The sequence below is a fragment of the Nelumbo nucifera genome, chromosome 8 (assembly GCF_055504915.1).
Source record: "Nelumbo nucifera cultivar China Antique chromosome 8, China Antique-T2T, whole genome shotgun sequence".
Lineage (NCBI taxonomy): Eukaryota > Viridiplantae > Streptophyta > Magnoliopsida > Proteales > Nelumbonaceae > Nelumbo > Nelumbo nucifera.
Genome location: NC_142656.1, coordinates 32,105,326 through 32,127,477, shown reverse-complemented (window position 1 = coordinate 32,127,477; position 22,152 = coordinate 32,105,326). Strand labels below are relative to the sequence as shown.

Here is a 22,152-nt window from a genome sequence, read left to right as displayed (position 1 = left end):
GTCCTCCTTAGTTGTGATGTACTTTTGTACCTTCTTGAGGAATTTCGCCTTAGATTTCGGTGAGATCTTGGCTACTGAGCACTTTAGGGCCAACTAGAGAGGAGGTCGTTGATGGCGGCATGCATGGAGACCATTGGGTCGAGGTCTCAGACCTCAAACTCTTCCTTCTTGAAGCGGTCGATGTAGGACCGCAGGTTCTCGCTGCACTTCTGCTTGATGGACATTAATGAGATGATGCTCTTCTGGAATCGCATGCTATTGATGAAATGAGCAAGGAATAAGTTGGCAAACTGCTCCCACGAGCTGATGAAGTGAGGTGGGAGGTCGGAGAACCATCGCCGAGCTGCCCCCTTCAAGGTTGCCTGGAAAGTCCGGCACATCAGAGCATCGGAGTACCCATAAAGGAGAATGAGTGCCTTGAAACTTTCTAGGTGGTTGTCGGGGCCTATTGTCTCGTCGTACATTTCTAGTGTCGGAGCTTTGAGTGTAGGGGAAGGGGCTCGGAGATGACGTCCGAGGTGAATGCTTCCATCCTTCCAATTGGATGGCTCTAGTTGGCCGAGGCATCAGATCAGCTCTATCTGACTTGGCGAAGCTCGTCCTTGATAGCTCCAAGCTGGGCTTGTAGGTCCATGATTCTTTGGTCAAAGGGGGCTTGCTTACCATTCCAGTCTTCACAAACTCGGTGGGGGTCGACCCGGACCCCCAAGTACTCGGACGTAGGGCTACGTCCATCCCTTTTGGCCCGGCAGTTATTCAGGAGGTCTCGAAGACCTGAGACCTATGAGGAGAGGCATGGCATCGGCCCTTGACCCTCGAGAGGGGGCTGTGATGGCTGGGGCGCCTGCCTTCGTCCCTAGAGTTCTCTCTTCTTCGGTGGCAGTGATGTTGTTCAGAGTTTTGGCAATTGTCGTGAGATAGTGCCGATTCTTACCCCCTTTGGCTAAGAGGTCTTGAGGCTCTCGACGGCTGGTTAACGCATCGGTTATTGCCGGATTCCAAAGGTTCGGCTTGAGGGGAATCGATGGGGCCGGGGGCTAGCGGGTCAACGGACTCGCGTTCCCCTCGGTGGCCCAAACTCCCAGTGGGGTGGCCTCCTGCTTGTGGTTACGCCTCATCAACCCGTCAGGTGAGGTGGTCCAACCGAAAAAGGACCGCTTGAAGTTGTTCCGTGGTAACCAGGTTCTGAGTGTTTCACGTGTTCCTCACCATGTTGGCTGAGGCTTAGGAGTTGATTCTTTTGGTGTGGAGTTAAATTAAGGGAAGACTTATCGACGCTTTCCATAGACGACGCCAATTGTTGATGCTCGGATTGGACGAGGGATCAACGCGATAAATTCGCTCCTAAGCCGAGGTGGCTAGTAGAGGTGTCTAAAGTGCAAAATGTCCGAAGCCTGAGGTACGAAGGAACTCAGACGGGGCCGTAGGAGAGGATAAAGAAACTCCAAAGAGAGCTTGGGAGTCTTGAGTTCTAGATCCCTTACCTTGATGGTGGTACCTCCTATTTATACTTGAGTCTACCGAGTAATGGCAGATCTCGGGTGGTCAAGATGAAGTCGGTACGCATGGAGCGAGGCCATCTAAGGCCGCTAGGTGACACAACGAGGTTGGTCCCGCAAGACCCGCCGAGCCCATCCCTGAGTGCGCCCTGATTTGCCCCGCAAGACCTCCTAGCCATTGGTTTAGCCAAATGTGCCTACGAAGGAATACTAACAAGTCTTATGGAAAACCAAACAAAATGAGGTGGGTAGTTTACCTTTTTGTGGATTTTGATCAAATAGCCAAATGTGCCTCCTAGCCCAAGCACGCCTCTTACATGGTTCCAATGGATAAATACATCCAAAAATGAGTTGTAATGACTCTCAGTACAAAAAAAAATACATTTCTACCGGCAGTTTTCGAACCGGCTATTTGGCGAATTGATCTTTAGCGGCAGTCAATTAAAACTGCCGCAAAAAGCACGGGCTAGGTATTATCGCCTTCTTCCTTCCCTCTTTCTTTTTCAGGTTTCGTCTTCTTCCCGCCCTCTTTCTCTCAGCCATCTCTCTTTCGCTCTCTCTCTCTATTCAATCTCACCTATTAATTTCTCTTTGTTTTCCACTGGACAACACCAACCGGCGATGCCTAGGTAAATCAAAACCCGAATTGATCAATTCATCACCGGAGAACATCCTGTCCTTTATTGTTCAGCCACTCTTCAACACTTCAATCGACATTTTCTCTTCTGAATCAGTTAGTATTCAATTTTGGTATAATGAGGATAATTACTCAATCAACACGAGGTTTTAGAGACTTTCCTTCTATTTTCTGATAAGTTTTGGTGTTTATATTAATCAGAATCAGTTCAGCCAAACTGTATGCTCAAGTTGATTTCATAAAATATCTAGCTATAGAGTTTAGGTTTGTGATTCTTGTTGTATATCTGATTCTTGCTTTTGTTCCTGAGAGAACCTCTCCCACTCAAATAGGTATGAGCTAGCCCACGTGCCATGTAAGGGTTTGTGAGTTTGTAACTTATTTAAGTTAATGTCCAGACTTGCAGTTCATGTTCCTCTAGTATGTATTTCTAGTGGAGTTTGCAGGTCATGCGGTTATTTTGAAGCCGGAAGCTCTGGTAGAGTCCATGTGTATTGCTTCGACGAAAGTCTGAATCTCGTTCTCATCAGAAAAGATCTCGAGCTCTTCGTACAGGTAAGCTTGTGCTTTGATCAAAATAGTGGAAATAGAAACGGAATTTGCTGCAATGCAACTTTTCTTTTTCAAATTACTATTCAAGGGCCTATCTGATTCATGGAATTCGAATTGGATTCTTGATTCCATCTCTTAGAATCGAAATTCAGATTTGCATATCTGTTTGTCCTATGCGCCACAGAATTAGAATGTTTTTTAGATCTTTTAGACTGACGTCCTGAGGTTGGAATTTTACTACTTCTTTGTCTCTTTTTGAACAATTAAACTTGAATTCAAATAATAGGTTTACGTTTGGATTGGAAATGGAAGTGGAATTTGTTCGTTGTAATGCAATGAGTTTAGAGAAGATTCTCAGATAACAATGGTAGACCCTATATTGTGCATGTTATTGGGATTGAATTGGAATAGAGTATTAGATTGCTGCAGTGAACTACATAACTAGAACTCCCTTCAATTTCTTTAATCCTTCGTTTCTAATTTTCTACTGTTTTCTTGTCTCTGATTTAGACAATTACAGGTTTCTTGTTTTGGGGCTTGTCTACTAGGTTTTCTGTGGTGTTTTATTTGTTTTAAACCATAGACACTTTTATCCCTTCTAAAAATCTTTACCATATAATGTTGATACTTGCCTTGGTTTCATGACAAGATAACATCAAAAACGTTTTTCCTCTATTTAGAAAACCTATCAAAATGCTCTTTTTTCTTCTCTGTCTCTGGCTTCTTGCTTTATTCTCTGAATGTTTCTTGCCTCTACATTTTTGGCCCCATAATTAAAGATAAATGAAGACATTTTCATGTCAACATTTATGAGGCCCATCCTATGATGTACATGTCTATCGTGCATGTTTTACTCTGTCCATTATGGTTCATTGTTGTTGCAGAAAAAACTGGGTTTGAGTGCATATGCCAATGATCCCCAGAAGGCTGCAGATTGAGAAAGCAGAAGATGTTGTTACTAAAGAGTTGTGTCACAAGACACCAGTCAGAATTGGGGTGTGTATGCAAGTCTTCCATACCTGTTGTCCACTCTGATTGACTTCAATGCATATTTCAGGAAATGACAGGTCTGAGGGCATTGGAAGGTGATGCTTCAGATAGAATTTTGCAAGCGGCAAATCTCATGTTGTTCCCCTTTTGATTTTATGACTTAATTCAGTGTGTATATGCATATGTTTATTTTGCCTTTTCTTATCAACACTCAAATAGGTACTCCTACTCATGGTTTAAAATACTTTGTTTCTAGGTCAGGGATTTTCTTGAAGACAAAAGTTCCTTGAAGTCAAAACCAGAGTGGGTCACTGTTCTGGATGGAACTCAGGAAGGCGCTTTTCAATGGGTATGCTGTTTTGAACTTCACTCTATATACATACAGATTCACAGATTGCATCACAAACTACCTAGTGGACTATGAAGGAATAAACTGAATAAAATGAAATGAAAATAATCTCAATATGGCAATAGAGGGGAAAATAATTGATTTACACCTCATCTCCCCTGAAAAATCAAAATGATCACCATTACTATATACAATCTAATTAAGATAATGTTGATAGTAACCCATGCGTGTAAGCTGGAACTTGAGAAATATCCTACAATTAATGGAGCTAAAAGCAATTTATTCCACTATAGCCATTTTCATCCATAGAATACCTACAGTTTTCTGGTCACATGTTCATATTACAATATTATCATCCTTTGTTCATCATTTTTTTTTTTCAGTTTAGGAAAGAAAATGATTGAAGTTAAATAGGGTCATGCAATTAGTAGGTCAAAAATTTAAAACTTGGATTGGTGCCAATCACAATCATCAAATAATATGGAAAATCCCCAAAAATATTGTCTTAATATTTGTATTAAGTCATATTTATCAAAAAAAAAAACATTTGTACTAAGTCAGAATGGGAAATGCTTGGAAGATTTTTTTCAAGTATCAACCTATAACATCCATACCTGCCCGTGAATTGGCATCAATTCCGAGCTGGCACCTACCCCCAACTGTATGGTGGAGCTAGGATTTCTGGGATAGACTGAACAATAAAAACCCCAAACTTTTAACCACATGGGCTGTTGCTTTCTAGGAATTTCACTTTATGGTTGAGATTATCATTCCTAGCCCAGCCTAGAAAGCCTGGCCTGCACCCGATACTTCTAGGCCTGACCCATGTATATTATGTACAAGTCTTTAGGCCTGGGTTTATATTTCAGACACCGTGTGCAGGTTGGGCTTGGTCTTACTTAAAGTTCCTAGGTGACAAGCCTGGCCCAGCTAATGATCACCCCTACCTTCTGGATAAAGTTTTTATGCAGTAAATGGTGACTATATCCACACTTTCAGACACCTGTTGCTTTAAAATATATCAACCGTTAATGGAACAGTTTCTAGGATATCTAATCCAACAAGTTGGTTCACTAGATTGCTTTTTTGGGCACTGCATCCAAAGATCATGTTAATATCTAGTTAAAGCAACACATCTGTGTATGAAAGCTGAGGGATAAAGAGACTCCCACATGGAGAAGATTCTAACATTATCACCTGGACCACTCTTTTGAAAAAACTGATTTATAATATATAAGTCTAGATCATAGTTTCTAAATATATTCTGTATACAATTAAGCAACAGCCGGAAATGTGCTATTGCTTCTATTGAGGGTTATAGGTTCTTAAAAGCATTGTTTGTAGCTAAGATACAGCAATGAACAGGGCAGGTTGTTGAAAACCATCCGAATGGCTAAAAAGCAGATGGTTTTCAATGGTTTGTTGGGTCAAAGACAGGACATCTGATTCTTCTTAAGTTAGAATTGGACCAGTCCAATTCAATGGTTTGTTGGTCCAATTCATTGTTTTCTACCAAATGCTATATAGTCCTAATAAAAGACAAGTGATTAATCATAATCACATTATTCTTTAAAGTTTATTTTCCAAAAAATTCTGGTTAACCTATTTAGTAGCTATCTTGGCAATTTAAGATTAGGATTGAATCATTAGTTTGTTGATGGATATTTCTATTCTTTGCATTATGACACACTAAAGAGTCCATTCCCCAACTAATTAATAGATGGATTTTAGCCAATTAATTAACAATACAATACACATGAATTCAATTAGGTTTCCTTCATAATTAATTTGAAAACCAGAAGCATAAATATCATCCTCTAGATTCGAATCATTTTAGATAATTAATTATGTTATACTTAAACATCGGGTTTACACTGCAGTTGTACATTGTGGGATATAGCCTCACACCTCACTTAATCTATTTGAAACACCTCTTCCACTGACATTTGTGACTGGATATATGGAAGGTAGCTGATGTATGTATATATGTCTTCATAACAGACGATTTGTTTCTCATACCTTAGAACAGAGGAAACTTAATTCAACATTATGTCTTCATAACAGAGCATAATTTGCCAAAAAATAAAAACAGAGACAGTATAATTCCATAAATGTATTTGAAGTTAAGCAGGGATGCATATAGACACCATAATACCAGTAATACAAACTTGGCAGAATTGAATATATATTATGTATGTATATATGTACTTCCATCCATGATGAGATGGTTTTGCATAACCCATTCCCCCGAACAGTCCTTTCCCCCTCAGAAATCCTAGCTCCATTGTACAGTTGGAGGTAGGTGCCAGCTTTGAATTGTTGTAGGTCTGCAGTTCAAATCAGAACTCTGAGGTGGAGTACAATCTAAAAGTCCCTAAAATCTTCTTTTATAGGCTTTTTTAACGGTGAAGTTAATAGAAAAGAATTGATGGATTTGATTCCCAAATCATGCTTGCTGATTGCCTTGTCCATTGAATGATATTTTTATATACTAACAAAGGTTAATGATTTGAATTTTCTTGGGATGATCAAGATATCGCTTAAATTTAACAAAAGAAAAGTGATAGTGATTCGTTTTCAAATTTATAATTTTATGCTTTTTAAATTTTTCCACATATTTATAAATTAAATGGCATTTGGGACATGACTTCCTGAGTCCACTACCTGACTCCCAGAGTCCTGGGTTGACTTCACTTTCAGGCTTTCTGAATTAAATGTAAGAGCCAGCCTGTTAGTGAGTGGTACTTCAACTACTTTAGTTCACTAAGTGCTCATAGCTCAGTGATATTTGAAGCTTTTGTTTGGGTGCAAAATTCTGAGTTGAGCTACTCCCTTGTCCTATGATTTTCCAGGAGGAGAAAAGGACACTAGAGAGGGAACTAGCAAGATTTAAAGTTTCAGCTAATCGAGTTGCAGCTGTGGTGGCTAACGAGTGGAAAGATGATAATGACAAAGTCATGCCCATTACGCAATGCCTGGAGGAGCGGAGGTTCTTTCAGGTACTTTCCTGCTTAAATCCCAGAAAATGTAGTTCATATTTTGTAAACCCAGCTGTTCTTCATTCTGGATCATGAGGCATTTGTGGTGTTCCTCTAGAACATCAACAAATACATATATTTCAAAATAAAAACATTGGATGGATACCTCTAATTGATATTAAAATGAAAAGAATTGAGTTCGCAAAATAGGCAGTAACATATACAACTGATCTATTCCAGAAGATCCACATCCAGAAGAAGAATTCCTGTTGACCCAATGGAGTTTGGTTGGAGTATGATCAAAACGTGAGTTTGTTCAATCAGCTCCAATGGAGCAGAAAACTTGTATCCTTTCCCATTCTTTTCTTCCAATGTGTTGTTTTCTTCAGAGACATATCTAGCATGGAAAATGAATAATATAACTTTTGATTTCTCTAAAGTGGTTGACCCAAAAAATCCTCTTTACCTTGATGATAGTTTCAATGGAGAGACTATTGACTGGGAATTTGGGTTTTCTACCCAATCCAAGGGGATTTCATCCAGTTTGAATGGCAAAAAAGAGATTCATGGTGATGTGAAAATATCTTCTATTACTGGGTCAAACAAGGAAGTAGACAATGCTGACGCCAGAATAAATACCAAAAGGAAGCGTAAAAATAAGAAGCTATCTGGTTTTTCTCCACCCATTGAACTTCTTTTCTGCTCTCATTTCTTCTCTTTTCTCTCTGGTTTTCTCTTATCAAGTGATTAATCTGGACTATTATGACAGGACTAATTTGAATAGGTGATAAAGGAATCCTTCCTGATTATTTATTTGTTTCTTATTCTATCAGGTGGAAAGAGCACTCGATGTTGCTGAAAAACTTGTAAGAACATCACCTGATGAACTCCAGCATGTGTCTGGTGATCTTGTGAGAGCTCTTGCGCAGGTCCGTTGCTCTGATTTGACCATCAAAGGGGAGGAAGAATCAGCTGAAATAAAGAGGCAAAGAGCACTAGTTGTATTGCTTGTCACATGTCCATTTGAACCTGTGGATGTCCTCAACAAACTATTATACTATCCTAATGTGGATGTTAGTCAACCTATCCTGATACTTGATGTAATGACTGATGCAGCTGAGGAGCTTGCAGATGCTAAAATCATCAGGCCAGAACGGAATAAGAAGATACTTATATCATCAATGTCAGAGAGCCAGCCATGGTTTTTGCCTAGTAACAGAGGACCTCCTGGAGTAGGTTCCTGGAAAGAGGTCTCAGACACAGGACCTTTAAGTTGGTCATATCGATATGAGAGAGATCTTCCCTTGAAACCAAATCAGATCAAAGTGGGGAAGTCACGAAGATGGAGTATTCGATCAACCAAGATACAAGAAAACCAACTGGACTTGTCAAAAAATAAATTCCCTGTATATGTAGCAGCATTTATGCTCCCAATACAAACATCAATCATTAAATTCTTTTTCATATTTATTAATGAAAAATTTTTTGGGTGAATTCTGATCTTGATCAAACTATCTTGTAATTGATGTTTTTTTATTTTTTGTATTTTATTTTGGTATAAATGAATATAGAGAAAACAGGTAGTTTGAAAAAATTAGAAAAAAAAAAAATTGGTTATTTGAAAAAAAAAATACTTTTAGCGGCAGCCGAATTAGAATTAGCGGCAATCGCGACTGCCACTAATATACTTTTTAGCGGCAGTTGAGCATTTATACCGGCAGTTGTTATAACTGCCACTAGAACATTTTAGCGACAGATATTTTAGCGGCAGTTTACTGACTGCCAGTAAAAACTCTAGCGGCAGTTTCAGGGACTGCCGCTAAAAGTCATTTTTCTTGTAGTGTCTCTTCATTCTCCTCTTCTTAATGGTTGAACCCCTTCTTGTTTTAGGTTTTCTTTTTTTCTTTTTTCTCTTCTTTTTTGCGTCAAACCAATCTAGGGTTTTCTCTTCCTTTTCTTCTTCTTCCTTGGACCAAACCTAGGGTTTCTTATTTTCTTCTTCTTCCTCCTTCCTTGGACTATTTCGGTCCTCTCTTTCTTTTCTTCTTCTTCTTCACTCCACTCCTAGACTGGTTCAGCCTAGGGTTTCCTCTCCACCAAGCCCTCCTTTTCTTTCTCTTTATTTTTCTTTTTGTCTTCTTCATCTTCTCCTTTCTTCTTCTTTATTTATGTCAAATGGGAATTGGGGATTCTTTTTCTTCTTCCTTTCTTTTCTATTCTTCTTTTTCTTCTTCTCTTACTCCTTTGGATCGACTTAGGGTTTTGTCACATGTTTCTTCTTTTTCTTCTTCCTTATTCCTTGGCCAAATGGAAGACTACTTCAATCTCTTTTCCTTTGTACTTCTTCTCTCCCTCTTGGGTTGAATTGGTTAAATACCCTTCTCCTTTTCTCTTTCTTCTTTATTCTTTTCCTTCTCTCCTTGGGTTGAACTAGTTCGGTCCCCTTCTCCCAATGTCTCTCCACCTCTAACATCTCTCCCTTTTTTCTTTCTTTCCTTTCTTTCTCTCCTTTTTCCTTTTTTGGTATCTCCTCCAAAAATACATCTTTAACCAAATTCCCTTTCTTCCTACATTCTCTCATTTTTCTCTTCTCTTCAAACCCTCCAACATATCTCTCCTCCCTTGACCCCTTGATCAAGTTGATTGCCTCCTAGAAAAACTCTCTCCTCTTTATTGTCTTTCTCATTAATGCTTAGAAATCCCTCCACAACTTGAAATTCAAACTTCCCTCTTAGTTCCTTTTTTTACCAAAATTTGAAAAGCCTCTCTTGAGGGAGGCAACTGGGGTTTTTACATTAGGGTTTTAAGAGGTTAACAACTAGAAGGGCCGAATCTATGGTGCAGATGCATAGAGAGGTCCAATCAATGGTTTAGATTAGCTCTAGGGTGGGGTTTTGGGCAACTTGTGTTAGATAATGGATTTATATAAGTTCATTAACTCAATTGACCTTAGCACAAACTTGAGTCAGAATAGACCAGTTCAAAATAGGAATTGATTATTTAAGCAAAATTATTTGTATCAATACTAGAACGTTTTGGAATAATAACTGAAGGGAAAAATAGTAAATTAACAAAATATAGGAAGATTATAGAATATGGAGGTCCAAACAATATAAATAGGGCCCCATTATAAGGAGAGGAGAAACCTTCATTTTATCTCTCCTTCTCTCTCTCTCTCACTTCCTTGAATCATTGACCTTCGAGAGACTACTATTCTCTCCCAAACTATTAGAGCCAAACCATTGCTACTACCTTATCACACATCATTGTCTTACATTAGGGCAATAGGAGCAAGTGAGGTAACATTCGCCCTAGAGGACATGGTGGGTTGAAGACCCAGAGCACAATAATTAAGTTGCTATATATTTCAGCAAGGTTGAATGGATATGAGGCATTGAGAGTCCAACTTGACCATGACAATTAAGTGAACGTAACCACCATCCATACTTTCACGCAGATGTGGGGATCGTAGAGAAGGACATCAAGGGGATACCAATGGAGCTCTTATATTTCAATGCCACTGTCTCTACAACTCTGGGCTCCATTGTGATCATTGTGGATATGAGTCCTTACCAATTGAAGGAGTTTCATGTGATTGTCGACCACACTACTTAGCAAGCCACTGATCCCATTATATTATAATGTAGTGTACTTCATGGAAGTAGCTACCAAGTTTTGAGTCCTAATTGGTGAAGATGATTGGCTACGACCTATGGTAGTAATAACCTCTATCAAATGCCCCTAAGACAAACACCCAAAATTTCATAGAGCTATTGGAGCCCACAGTCAAAAGGAGGATTGGTGGACCTGTTATGTAAAAGTTATCAAGACAAACAACAAGTCCTACTACACCTTGGTGCCTGGGGAAGCTTATGAAGGGAGGTAGTATATGTTCATCAACTATGTATCCATACATCTATGTCAGCTTGTGTTCATCAACAATGTAGTCAACCATCCACTACCCCTAATGTAGAAAACTAGTTTTGACGGCCATCCTTTAGGCCTCTTAATAAAATTCCTGCCCCCTTGCAAAAGAGGAGGTAAAGTTCTAACAATTAAACTTTTAGCAATACCTAATCACTTGTTTATCTAAAGTACATGTCTAGTATGGAGAAGTCTGTATGTTCCATGATATGAAAGAAATTGTGTAATGTCCACTAAAAGCACACTACAATAGTAAATACCACATTTAGTTAGGTATGGAAATTTCTACCCTACCCGATGAGTACTCACCCTAACAGGGTGGGTTTTTTTGCTTGAAGGACAAATTTTGGGGTGGGGACAGGTTTTGGGATTCTACAACCCATACAGGTACAGGTAGGGTATGTATTAGGCAAAGCCTGACCCTCCTCAACCCATATATTGTTTGAAAACATATAAATTTTATGTATTAGGTGTAGAATTTAATGATATTTTGAATTTTAATCAAATAATTGGAAACTTTGTTGTTTGTTTGTTTGTGTTATTTTACTTATTTATTGCTTTATATAAGAAAAAATAGGTTTGGGGAGGGTTTTGGATTTTCATGTGTGGGAAGGGTTTGGATTCTCAAAATCCAACCAGTTATAGCTTTTGAAGCAGGTATAGGTTGGGAGGTTTAAGGAAGTGAGTAGGGTCTAGAATTTACAAAACTCTCCCCGAACCCACCCCATTGCCATCCCTACACTCAGTCCTTTGCAAATAGAAAGAATGATAATCTATTGCCACAATACATCTTTTTACTATTGCTATCTAAACATAGTGCACACATAAATATTTGATCTTATAGATTATCTAAATTGCAAAGTGTACATGTATAACACAATTATTCAAGGGGTAAAATGTTTTGAGTGTAAAATTTGGTGGGGTGGATGATGGTGGTCATAAAAGCGTGATGGTGAGGTTTGAAGGTCTCGAAAGCAGGGCTAGAAAGAGAATATCTGATTTGGGAGAGCTTCGGCCAATAAGAGTTGTTGAATTGGAATCTTTCTTATTCGAGGGATAAAATGGGGAGAGTGGTTGAATCAGACTATTTCTTGTTATAGGTGTAAAATGGGGATTTTGAGTCTAAAATTTGACAAGTGGATGATCAGGGGTCACAAAAGGGTAATTGATTAAGTTTAAGATTCTTAAGAGTATATCTGAAAAGAAAATATTTGATTTGGATTTGCAACCAATGAGTATTGTTAATTTGGAATCTTTCTTTCATGAGGTTTTAAATGAGGATTTTAAGTCTAAAATTTGATGGGTATATGTGCAAGTTCTTAACATGGTGATGGTAAGCTTTGGAGGTCTTAGAAGTAAGGTCGAAAAGATAGTCTCGAGAGTTGTGGCTAATGAGAGTGGTTGAATTGAAATCTTTCTTTTTCAAGGGTAAAATCAGAATTTTGAGTCACAAATTTGACGAGTTAATAATTGGTTTTTAAGTCTGAAATTTGATGGGCAGATAATCGGGGGTCTTAAAAGGGTGATGGTGAGGTTTAAGTGTCTTGAGAGTTGAGCCAAAAAAAAGAATCTTTGATTAGGAAAGTTATGGCCAATGAGAGTGGTTGGATTAGAATATTTTTTAATAGAGGGGTAAAAATGAAGATTTTAAATCTAAAGTCTGGTAGGCGATGGTTGGTGATTTTAAAAAGGTGATGGTATGTTTTGGGGTCTTAGAAGAGGGTCCAAAAAGAGAATATTGATTTAGAGAGTTATTTTGGGGCTAATGAGAGTGTTTAGTCAGAACCTTTCATGTTTAAGGGGTAAAATGAATATTTTGAATCAAAAATTTTTCAAGTGGATGATGTGACGACATAAATTGGTGATGGTGAAGTTTGGAGGTCTCGGAAGTGAGTTTGGAGAGGAAATATCTAATTTGAGAGAGTTTAATCAAAATCTTTCTTGTTCAAGGGGTAAAATGAGAATTTTTGGACTAGAATTTGATAGGTAGATGATTGGGGTCTTAAAAGAGTGATGGTAAGGTTTGTATGTCTCGGAAGCAAGGCTGGAAATAGAATATCTTATTAGTAGAGTTGCATGCAATGAAATGAAAGTAGTTAAACCGGAATATTTCTTGTATAATGGGTGAAATTGGGATTTGGAGTCTACAACTGAATTAGTAGATGATCAGAGATCTCAAAAGGGTTATGGTGAGGTTTGAGAGTCTTGGGAGTTGGGCCCAAGCAAGAATCTTTGATTTGGAAAGTTGCAAGCAATGAAACTAGTTGAATCAGAACCTTTCTTGTTTAAGGGGTAAAATGGGGATTATTAGTTTAAAGTTTGGCATGTGGATGATCAGTGGTCTTAAAAAGGTGAAGGTAAGGTTTAAAGGTATTGGGATCCATAGGGGTCCTAGATGTATAAGAATAAATCCTGATCAATGACAACCCTCAATGTGGAATCTAAGGTGCAGAGTTTGGTGAGCCTAGAGTTATGTTGGGGTACCAGATATCAGATTTAAAGGTTATTACCTAAAGGATGATCATCTTGTGATCATAGTGTAAAAATTCAACAATTGGATAGGTCAAAAATAAAAAATTCTAGAAATTAGGCCTAGAAAAAAGTTGGCCCAACCCATTAACTCGCCCCTAACCCACCCAAAAAAAAAAATAGGGTTAGGATCCCCACCTTTTGACTTGAAACTGAAATTGACCCGAACCCGACCTGACCAAAAAATATTGGGCTTGGTTGGGTCAGGTCATGGGTCACGCACCAGGTCATCCTAAAGCAATGTTTGAAAAGTGAAAATTAAAGGTTCAAATTAGGGATGAGGTGGGGTATTTTTGTAATTATAATATATAGACTAGTTTGAAGTAAAGGCTCCATTTGGAAGGAGTACAAATACACATATATAGAGCGCAAAACCTTATATTTTGCACTATTTTGTATGAATTTGTATTGTATATATTTGTATTTGTAGTCCTTCCAAAATGAGCCAAAAGGCTAAAAGCCTAACAATAATAGGAAGAAGTCTAGGATTGTAGTCTTGTAGAGTCAAATAAAGAAACAAATTCCTTTTTTGGTTTAGTTTTGTGAGTCTCTCACTCTCTTCAACTAGCTTTTTCGATGTCTCTCTTCATTGGATAGTCTTCCCCTTTCTCACTCTAACATTTTAATGAAAAGAAGTAAGGGTTTCTTTATTTTTTTCAAAAACTTCAAGCTATTGGTGTTGGACAGCAAGCCACTACAAACTCCAAGATTTGGTTTTTTACACTTTTTTTCTATTTAATGTATCTTATTTTTTTATTAATAGATTTTAGTTATTTAATTATTTTTAATGGTTCTTTTTTTGCATAAAATGATACAATCAATCTTTTCTTTTTCTTTTTGAATTGTTTTTGTTCAATTTTTTCCATAAAACTGAGTTGTTCTATATGTTCCTAAAGATGAATGAACATAAATTTTCATGAAATAAATATATATTTTTTATTCTTTTCTAAAAATAAGATTTAAAGAATGAAAAATAGGACTTGCTTGTTTACTTTTTAATCTCGATTTTTTCCTAATCATGTAAATTTTCTTTTTAAATTTGGTTTTTTCTTAATCTTCATTTTAGCTTTTATTGATCCACCATGTTTTTGTTGTCTTTTTAAGCTAATGAACAAAATGAAAAGTTGGGCATGTACAAGAACAATGGCTAATAAGGATGGTCAATTCACTCAAAAAAAAAAAAAAAACTTATAAACATAAAAAATGACATTTGCTTACTAACTCATTGTCTTTGTTTTGTTTGTGTTTTAGTTCTCAAGAGTAAATCATGTCTTCTATGCATGTGGTTGATAGTGATGATGATTGTAATATTGTGGAGGGCTCTTCAAATGCCTCAAAAAAAGCAATGAACATCTTTTAAAGTTTGGAAAGAATTCGAGATTATTCTAGGAAACACGTTCGAAGATAAAAAATTAAGAGCAAAGTGTAAACATTGTTCTAAGGTATACATTGTAGACTCTTCACATGACATTTCTAATTTTAAATGCCATATTGGAATTTGTCCTAAGTGTGATCACAAGGATGTGGGTCAATTAATGATGCCTAAAGAGGGGAAATTAGCTAGAAAAATAGATCTAGAGGTTTATAAAGAGTTGGTCATGTTATCTATTATACAACATTGATATACATTTTCATATGTTGAGCATGAAAGGACAAAAAATGTTTGGTGTCATCTAAATAAAGATATTAAAACATTGACTAGGATCACTACTAAAGCGCATTGTTTGAAAATCTATAGGAGAGGGAAAGAAAGACTTAAACTTGCTTTAAATAATGTTCCTAATAGGATTTGTTTGACATGTGTATATGTGGACTTCTTCTTTACTTAATGGTACCTTTTGTCTCACTGCACATTATGTAGATCATAACTGCAAATTGAATAAAAAATTTGTGAACTTTTGACATATTCCTCCTGCATACAATGTATTTGCCTTATATGAACTAGTGTATAATTTACAGAAAGCATGGGGAATTGAGTACAAAATATTCACAATCACCTTGGATAATGAAAAATGTAATGATAGTATGCAAGATATTTTGCGCGATCAATTTAAATCTTCTTTGCTTTATAATGGTGATTTTATTTCATATTTGATGTGGTGTTCATATTTTGAACTTTATTGTACAAGAAGGTTTGAAGGTGATTAATGATTCTATATATAAAATAAGAGAGGGGGTGAAATATGCGACAGGATCAAAGGCAAGGAAGATAAAGTTTAAAGAATGTGCAAAGTGTGATGGTTGTATTTGTTCCAAGGGTTATGATTGGATTGTCCAGCAAGGTGGAATTTCACTTATATGATGTTTGAGAGGGCACTCATCTATTGTCATGCCTTTGTTAATTTGAAAAGTGCATACAAAAATTTTATTTGTTGCATGTCCAATAGATGAAGAGTGGTATAGGGTTCAAAAATTTTGAAGCATTTTTATGGTATTACAAATCTTTTTTTTTTTAGGAATTAAATACCCAATGGCGAATTTATATTTTTAAAGTGTTTGGAAGACTAAGTTGTGTTTACTCAAAGAAATGGAGAATCGAGATCTCTTTATAAGTGACATGACACAAAGAATGAAAAGTGAATTTGATAAGTATTGGGATTGCTATAGTTTAATGCTTTCATTTGCTATAATACTTGATCCTCGTTACAAAATAGGACTTATGAAATTTTGTTAGCAAAAATTAAATGAGAAAACTGCAAATGCAAAATTAGCCTATGTTTATAATCAATTGTGTAGGCTCTTCAATGAATGTGCAAGCAATAAATCTATTGCATCATCATCAATTACACATTCAGTAGAGAATAATGATGTTATAATTGATTTAGATGAAGTTGATAACATTCATTTAAGTTTAATGTGTATAATATAATTTAATTCCTTTATACTTCATTATATTTATAATTTTTAAAACTTATGACTACTGATTTGTGATGTAGGAATTTAATTACTTTGACAAACAACAATTAAATTCAAATAAGTCAGAGTTGGATGTATATTTGGATGAGCATAGACTTAATCACATGCAACAATTGAATGTTCTTTTTTGGTGGAAAGATAACCAATATCGGTTTCCTAATCCATCTCTTATGGCCGTGGATTTATTGAGTATTCATATAACTATTGTTGCCTCAGACTCAGATTTTAGTATGTGAGGTAGAGTTCTAATCTAACCAAATGGTCTCTTTTGCCAGAAAACACATAAGCTTTGATCACTACTGATAATTAAATTCAAAAGCAACAATTGAAATAAGTCAGAGTCGGATGTATATTTGGATGAGCATAAACTTAATCACATGCAACAATTGAATGTTCTTTTTTGGTGGAAAGATAACCAATATCGGTTTCCTAATCCAACTCTTATGGCCTTGGATTTATTGAGTATTCATATAACTATTGTTGCCTCAGAGTTAGCTTTTAGTATGTGAGGTAGAGTTCTAATCTAATCAAATGGTCTTGGTTAGGGCAGATTTGTCCCTCCACTAACATCATGACACATGGCATATCAGAACAGCTGGACTACATCCCAGCATCACCTAGGCGACAACTTCCCTTAGCCAAAATGGGGTCTCAACTGGCGAGCTGCCTCTACCGCCGACCTGGCGGCCTACTTCTGCTGCCGACCTGGCGACCTGCCTCTACTGCCGACGTGACGACCTACTTCTGCCACCGACCTAGAGACCTGCCTTTGTCGTTGACCTGGTGATCTACTTCTATCATCAACTTGGCGACCTACCTTGGCCGCCGACCTGGTGACCTACTTCTACTATCGACCTGGCGACCTGCGTCTACTACCGACCTAGCGACCTACTTCTGCCGCCGACCTAGAGACCTGCCTCTGTCGTCGACCTGGCGATCTACTTCTATCGCTGACCTGGCGACCTACCTCCACTGCCGACCTGGCGACCTGCCTTTGTCGCCAACTTGGCGACCTACCTTTCTAGAAGCTTATCAGTTGTCTCTGAACCTTTCGGGATCACACTGTGTAATCGTAGGCCTTATCCTCATCCTGCTTGAATTGGAGGGAAACGGTAAGCCTTATTAACTGGCACGCTATCCTCCTTCCAAAGAGGAACGGACCTCTACGTCATGGGTCGAGGATTCCGGGAGCGTTTCGCGAGACCCACGGCAACCCAACTATATAAGGGCATCATCCCCCAAGACCCAAGTAGATGCGCAATTTTCAGTTCTCGCAGCTATCCAGCTCTATCACATTTTGTTATCTTAAAATCTCTGATTCACTAACTTAAGCATTGGAGTGCCCACCTAGGGTAAAGCAACCCGGGCACTCTGACACTGTTTCCTTGGAGGTCGCATCAGAGCCACTTCTCCAGCTCATCACCATTTAACTAGGCATCAGAACCACCTCTCCAACTCATCACCGTTCAGCTAGGCATTAGAGCCACCTCTCCAGCTCATCACCACTCAGTTAGGCATCAAAGTCACTTCACCAGCTTGTCACCATTTAGCTAGGCATCAGAGACACCTCTCTAGCTCGTCACCATTCAGTTAGGCATCAAAGTCACATCTCTAGCTCGTCACCATTCAGCTAGGCATTAGAGCCACCTCTCTAGCTTGTCACCATTCTGCTAGGCATCAGAGCCACCTCTCCAGCTCGTTACCATTCAGCTAGGCATCAGAGTCACCTCTCCAGCTTGTCACCATTCAACTAGGCGTCCAAGCCACCTTTCAGGTAGGGATTATTCAGCCAAGCATCTGAATCACTAGCCAGCTGGGAGCTGCCAAAATGCGCATCATCAATTGGCGCTGTTTGTGGGAGGCGCTACAAAAGGCTATGTTCTCACCCAATTCTCTGAGCCTCAAGTAATAACACCTTCAAGCAACAATAACAGCGCTTGATCGAAAGAACCCCCTAGGGGGATAGAAACAAAATGATTAGCCCAAACGAGTTCTCGCAGTCTTGCCCGGACAAAAATGTCTCAAACTGTGAGGCCACCCCCATATGTCGAGCTCTATGTGCTCTCTGCGAAAGTTGGCGGCCAACAGAATGTGAGGCCACCCCACAGGTCAAGCCCTCCATGGTTTCCGTGGGAGTTGATAGCCAACAAACTGTGAGGTCATGCCACAGATCGAGCCCTCCATGCTTTACGTGGGAGTTAATGGCCAGCTGGTTGTGGAGTTGTCCTCGTAGGTCAGTCTTGTCGAGGTGACAAGGTGCATGTAGGCTGAGGTGCTGAGAGCAAAACTAGACTGTCAAAATTCCGATGACCTGGCGACCTGGAGACCTGCCTCCGAACTGGCGACCTGGAGACCTGCCTCCGAACTGGCGACCTACTTCCACCGACCTAGCGATCTACCTCTACCGTCGAGATGGCGACCTACCTCCGCCGACCTAGTGACACACATAATCAGCCTGGACGAGCCTTGTCAGCCCTGTTCGCGAGGTCACCCCTACAAGTCGAGCCCTTTGTGATTCCGACGGGAGTCGACGGCCAACGGACTGCAGTCGCCCTTGCGGGTTGAGCCTTTCAAGGTTCCCATGCAAGCTGGCAAGTTAGTAAAGTTGCCCCCGTAGGTTGAGCTCCTTGTGGCTTGTCGTAGGAGTAGACGACCAGCACCTTAGAGGACTGACACAGTGCAGCCGTGACACCGACCCGCTATTTAAATTCCAACATCGACACACATATCGCAAGGGGAAGCCAAACCGCTTTCAACATCAAGGACCCCTAAGCCGACCTCGAAATATGTTGGTAACAGGCCAAAGGACCTATGATGAAGCACGAATCTACTCCCTTCACTGAGTTGATCTCAGCTTGGGATTGGGGGGCAATTGATGAGGGCAGATTTGGCCCTCCACTGACATCATGACACATGGCATATCAGAACAACTGGACTACATCCCAGCATCACCTAGGCGACAACTTTCCTTAGCCAAAACCAGGTCCCAATTGGTGACCTGCCTCTGCCGCCGACCTGGTGACCTACTTCTGCTGCCATCCTGGTGACCTAGAGACCTACCTCTACTATTGACCTGACGATCTACTTCTATTGCCGACCTGGCGACCTACCTCCACCACCGACCTGGTGACCTGCCTCTATCGCCGACCTGGTGACTTGGCGATCTGCCTCTGTCGCCAACTTGGCGACCTACCTTTCTAGAAGCTTGCTAGTTGTCTTTGAACCTTTTGGGATCACGTCGCGTAATCGTAGGCCTTATCCACACCCCACCCGAATCGGAGGGAAATGGTAAGCCTTATTAACCGGCACGCTATCCTCCTTCCAAAGCGGAACAAACCTCTACGTCGTGGGCCGAGGATTCCGGGAGCGTTTACCAAGACCCACGACAGCCTAACTATATAAAGGCATCAGCCCCTAAGACCCAGGTAGATGCGCAATTTTTAGTTCTCACAGCTCTCCATCTCTCTCACATTTTGCTAATCTCTGATTTGCTAACTTAAGCATCGGAGTGCCCACCTCGGGTAAAGCAACTCGGACACTCTGACACTGTTTCCTTGCAGGTCACATCAGAGTCATCTCTCCAGCTCGTCACTATTCAGCTAGGCATCAGAGCCACCTCTCCAACTTGTCACCGTTCAGCTAGGCATCAGAGTCACCTCTCCAGCTCGTCACCACTCAGTTAGGCATCAAAGCCACTTCTCCAACTCGTCACCATTCAGCTAGGGATCAGAGACACCTCTCCATCTTGTCACCATTCAATTAGGCATCAAAGCCACATCTCCAGCTTGTCACCAATAGCTAGGCATTAGAGCCACCTTTCCAGCTCGTCACCACTCAATTAGGCTTCAAAGCCACCTCTCTAGCTCGTCACCACTCAATTAGGCATCAAAGCCACCTCTCCAGCTCGTCACCACTCAGTTAGGCATCAAAGCCACCTCTCTAGCTCGTTACCATTTAGCTAGGCATCAGAGCCACATCTCCAGCTCGTCACCATTCAGCTAGGCGTCCAAGACACCTTCCAGGTAAGAACCATTCAGCTAGGCATCCAAGCCACCTTCCAGGTAGGGATTATTCAGCCAAGCATCTAAGTCATTAGCCAGTTGGGAGCTGCCAAAATGCGCATCATCAGGTATCTTTTGCTAGAAAACACATAATCTTTGATCACTACTGATAATTGGTTATTTAGATATTATGGTTAGATAAATTTTTATTTTGATTTGTGTCAAACTTTATAATTTATTTAGATGATAATATATATTTTTGTTTAATTATCAAATTATTGCTTACATTATTAATGTTTTAATATTTTATCTTCCTTGATTTAATGTAGTCAATGATATGAGACCAAGGAAATGACAGGATTAGAGGTGCACTTTTCTAAGTCAAGCATTCTTGAAGGATCATCATTGGAAGCTTTATGTCCATTAGAGTTTGAGGAGGAATAAATTTAAAGATGATGAAATTTGTTTGAACTTAAAATTAGCTTATTTTAATTTGTTTAAATTTGTGTTGGAAGTTTAGAACATTTGCATGTCTTTTGGACATCTACTCATCTATTTATATTAGTTCTATCTTTGGTATTTAATTTTTACTTTTATTGTTCATTTTTTTTGAATTTTTGAATTTTTAAGTCTTTTACAGTTGTTGGTAAATTTGTTGGGGGAAGAGTCGATCTTTCTTTTCATAAAGATCAACTGAGTGAAACTTTCTTTTCAAGATTAGAATTTTAGATTAATTCATTTAATAGTTTAATTAACAAATATTTTGTTTTTTGAATTTTCAATAATTGATAGGGTTGTACCGAGTTAACTCATGGGTCAACCCTAACCTTAATGTTTAGGGTGAAGGTCTAGGCTTCATCGACACAACCCAACCCGAAATCAACTTGAAAGTGCCTCAACCCAACCCATGCCCAACCCACCCAACCTGATTGCCAAGTCAACAAGTCTACTAGAAACCCTAATGGTGAAATTACATATGGAGGGATAACCAAGTTTTACTCCTTGTCCTCCAAAAGCATTTTAATATGTTCTTCATAGCAATCGAATGCTTGAATCTTAATGATCTTATCAATGTAAGTTGCTTGTGAGAGTCCAGTAATCCACTTAGATTTATTGTGAAAGTCATATCTTCACTACTGACAACATGTTCACATCAATCCCAATGAGTAGATAAACTAAATGTTCTTATTGAAGATATTTACATGCAACTTCTAGAAGCTTGCTCTAGTCCATATGTTGATTGCCTCAATTGCATGTCTAAACTTTAATATTGAGCCATTGGAAAAACTTTAGCTATTGAGACCAACAATATATGTTGTTGAGACAGTTTCTTGAAATGTCATGTTACTATGAGAATGGATAAATTAGTAATTACATCTTAATTTATTTTAACTAAAACCCAACAACCAAACTGTCTCAACAACCTATGTTGTCGGTTCCCAACAACCAAAGTTAATGTCTAACATTGCCTCTATGTAAATCGGTAATGAAGTAGACATATCACCTCTAAACCTTACGTTTATAAAACCACATACATTTGTATGTATAAAGTTTGAAGATAAGGTTTGAAGTACCTGTGGTTCATTGGGCTTTCCTAATGAATGGCCTTTTGGTAATCTTGACTTATAGGCAAGGCTCAAAATCTAAAAGATCTCTAAAAATTCCCTCAGATCCAGAAACTTTTCGATTTAGGGTTTGTTGTGCTATAACTTCATGTAAATCACCAAGTTTGATCTTATGTTTCTAGAAAGTAAAAAAATAGCAAAACATAGCAATC

General features: G+C 38.9%; 1 protein-coding gene across 3 annotated transcripts; it reads left to right on the top strand.

Annotated features, from left to right (window-relative positions):
- The first annotated feature begins 1,833 nt into the window (after positions 1-1,833).
- On the top strand, positions 1,834-8,499 carry LOC104603158 (uncharacterized). Of its 3 annotated transcripts, XM_088892648.1 has the most exons (6): positions 1,834-2,691; positions 3,573-3,684; positions 3,935-4,027; positions 6,880-7,026; positions 7,839-7,990; positions 8,122-8,258. In XM_088892648.1, exons 2-6 carry the CDS (start codon positions 3,595-3,597, stop codon positions 8,123-8,125), a joined length of 486 nt encoding a protein of 161 aa, XP_088748774.1. In that variant the 5' UTR covers positions 1,834-2,691; positions 3,573-3,594; the 3' UTR covers positions 8,126-8,258. The 3 variants fall into 3 exon arrangements, with proteins under 3 accessions (XP_088748774.1, XP_010265410.2, XP_010265412.2); XM_010267108.3 differs by having other exon boundaries at positions 1,837-2,691; positions 7,839-8,499; XM_010267110.2 differs by having other exon boundaries at positions 1,837-2,691; positions 3,573-3,773; positions 3,940-4,027; positions 7,839-8,499.
- Positions 8,500-22,152: the final 13,653 nt, after the last annotated feature.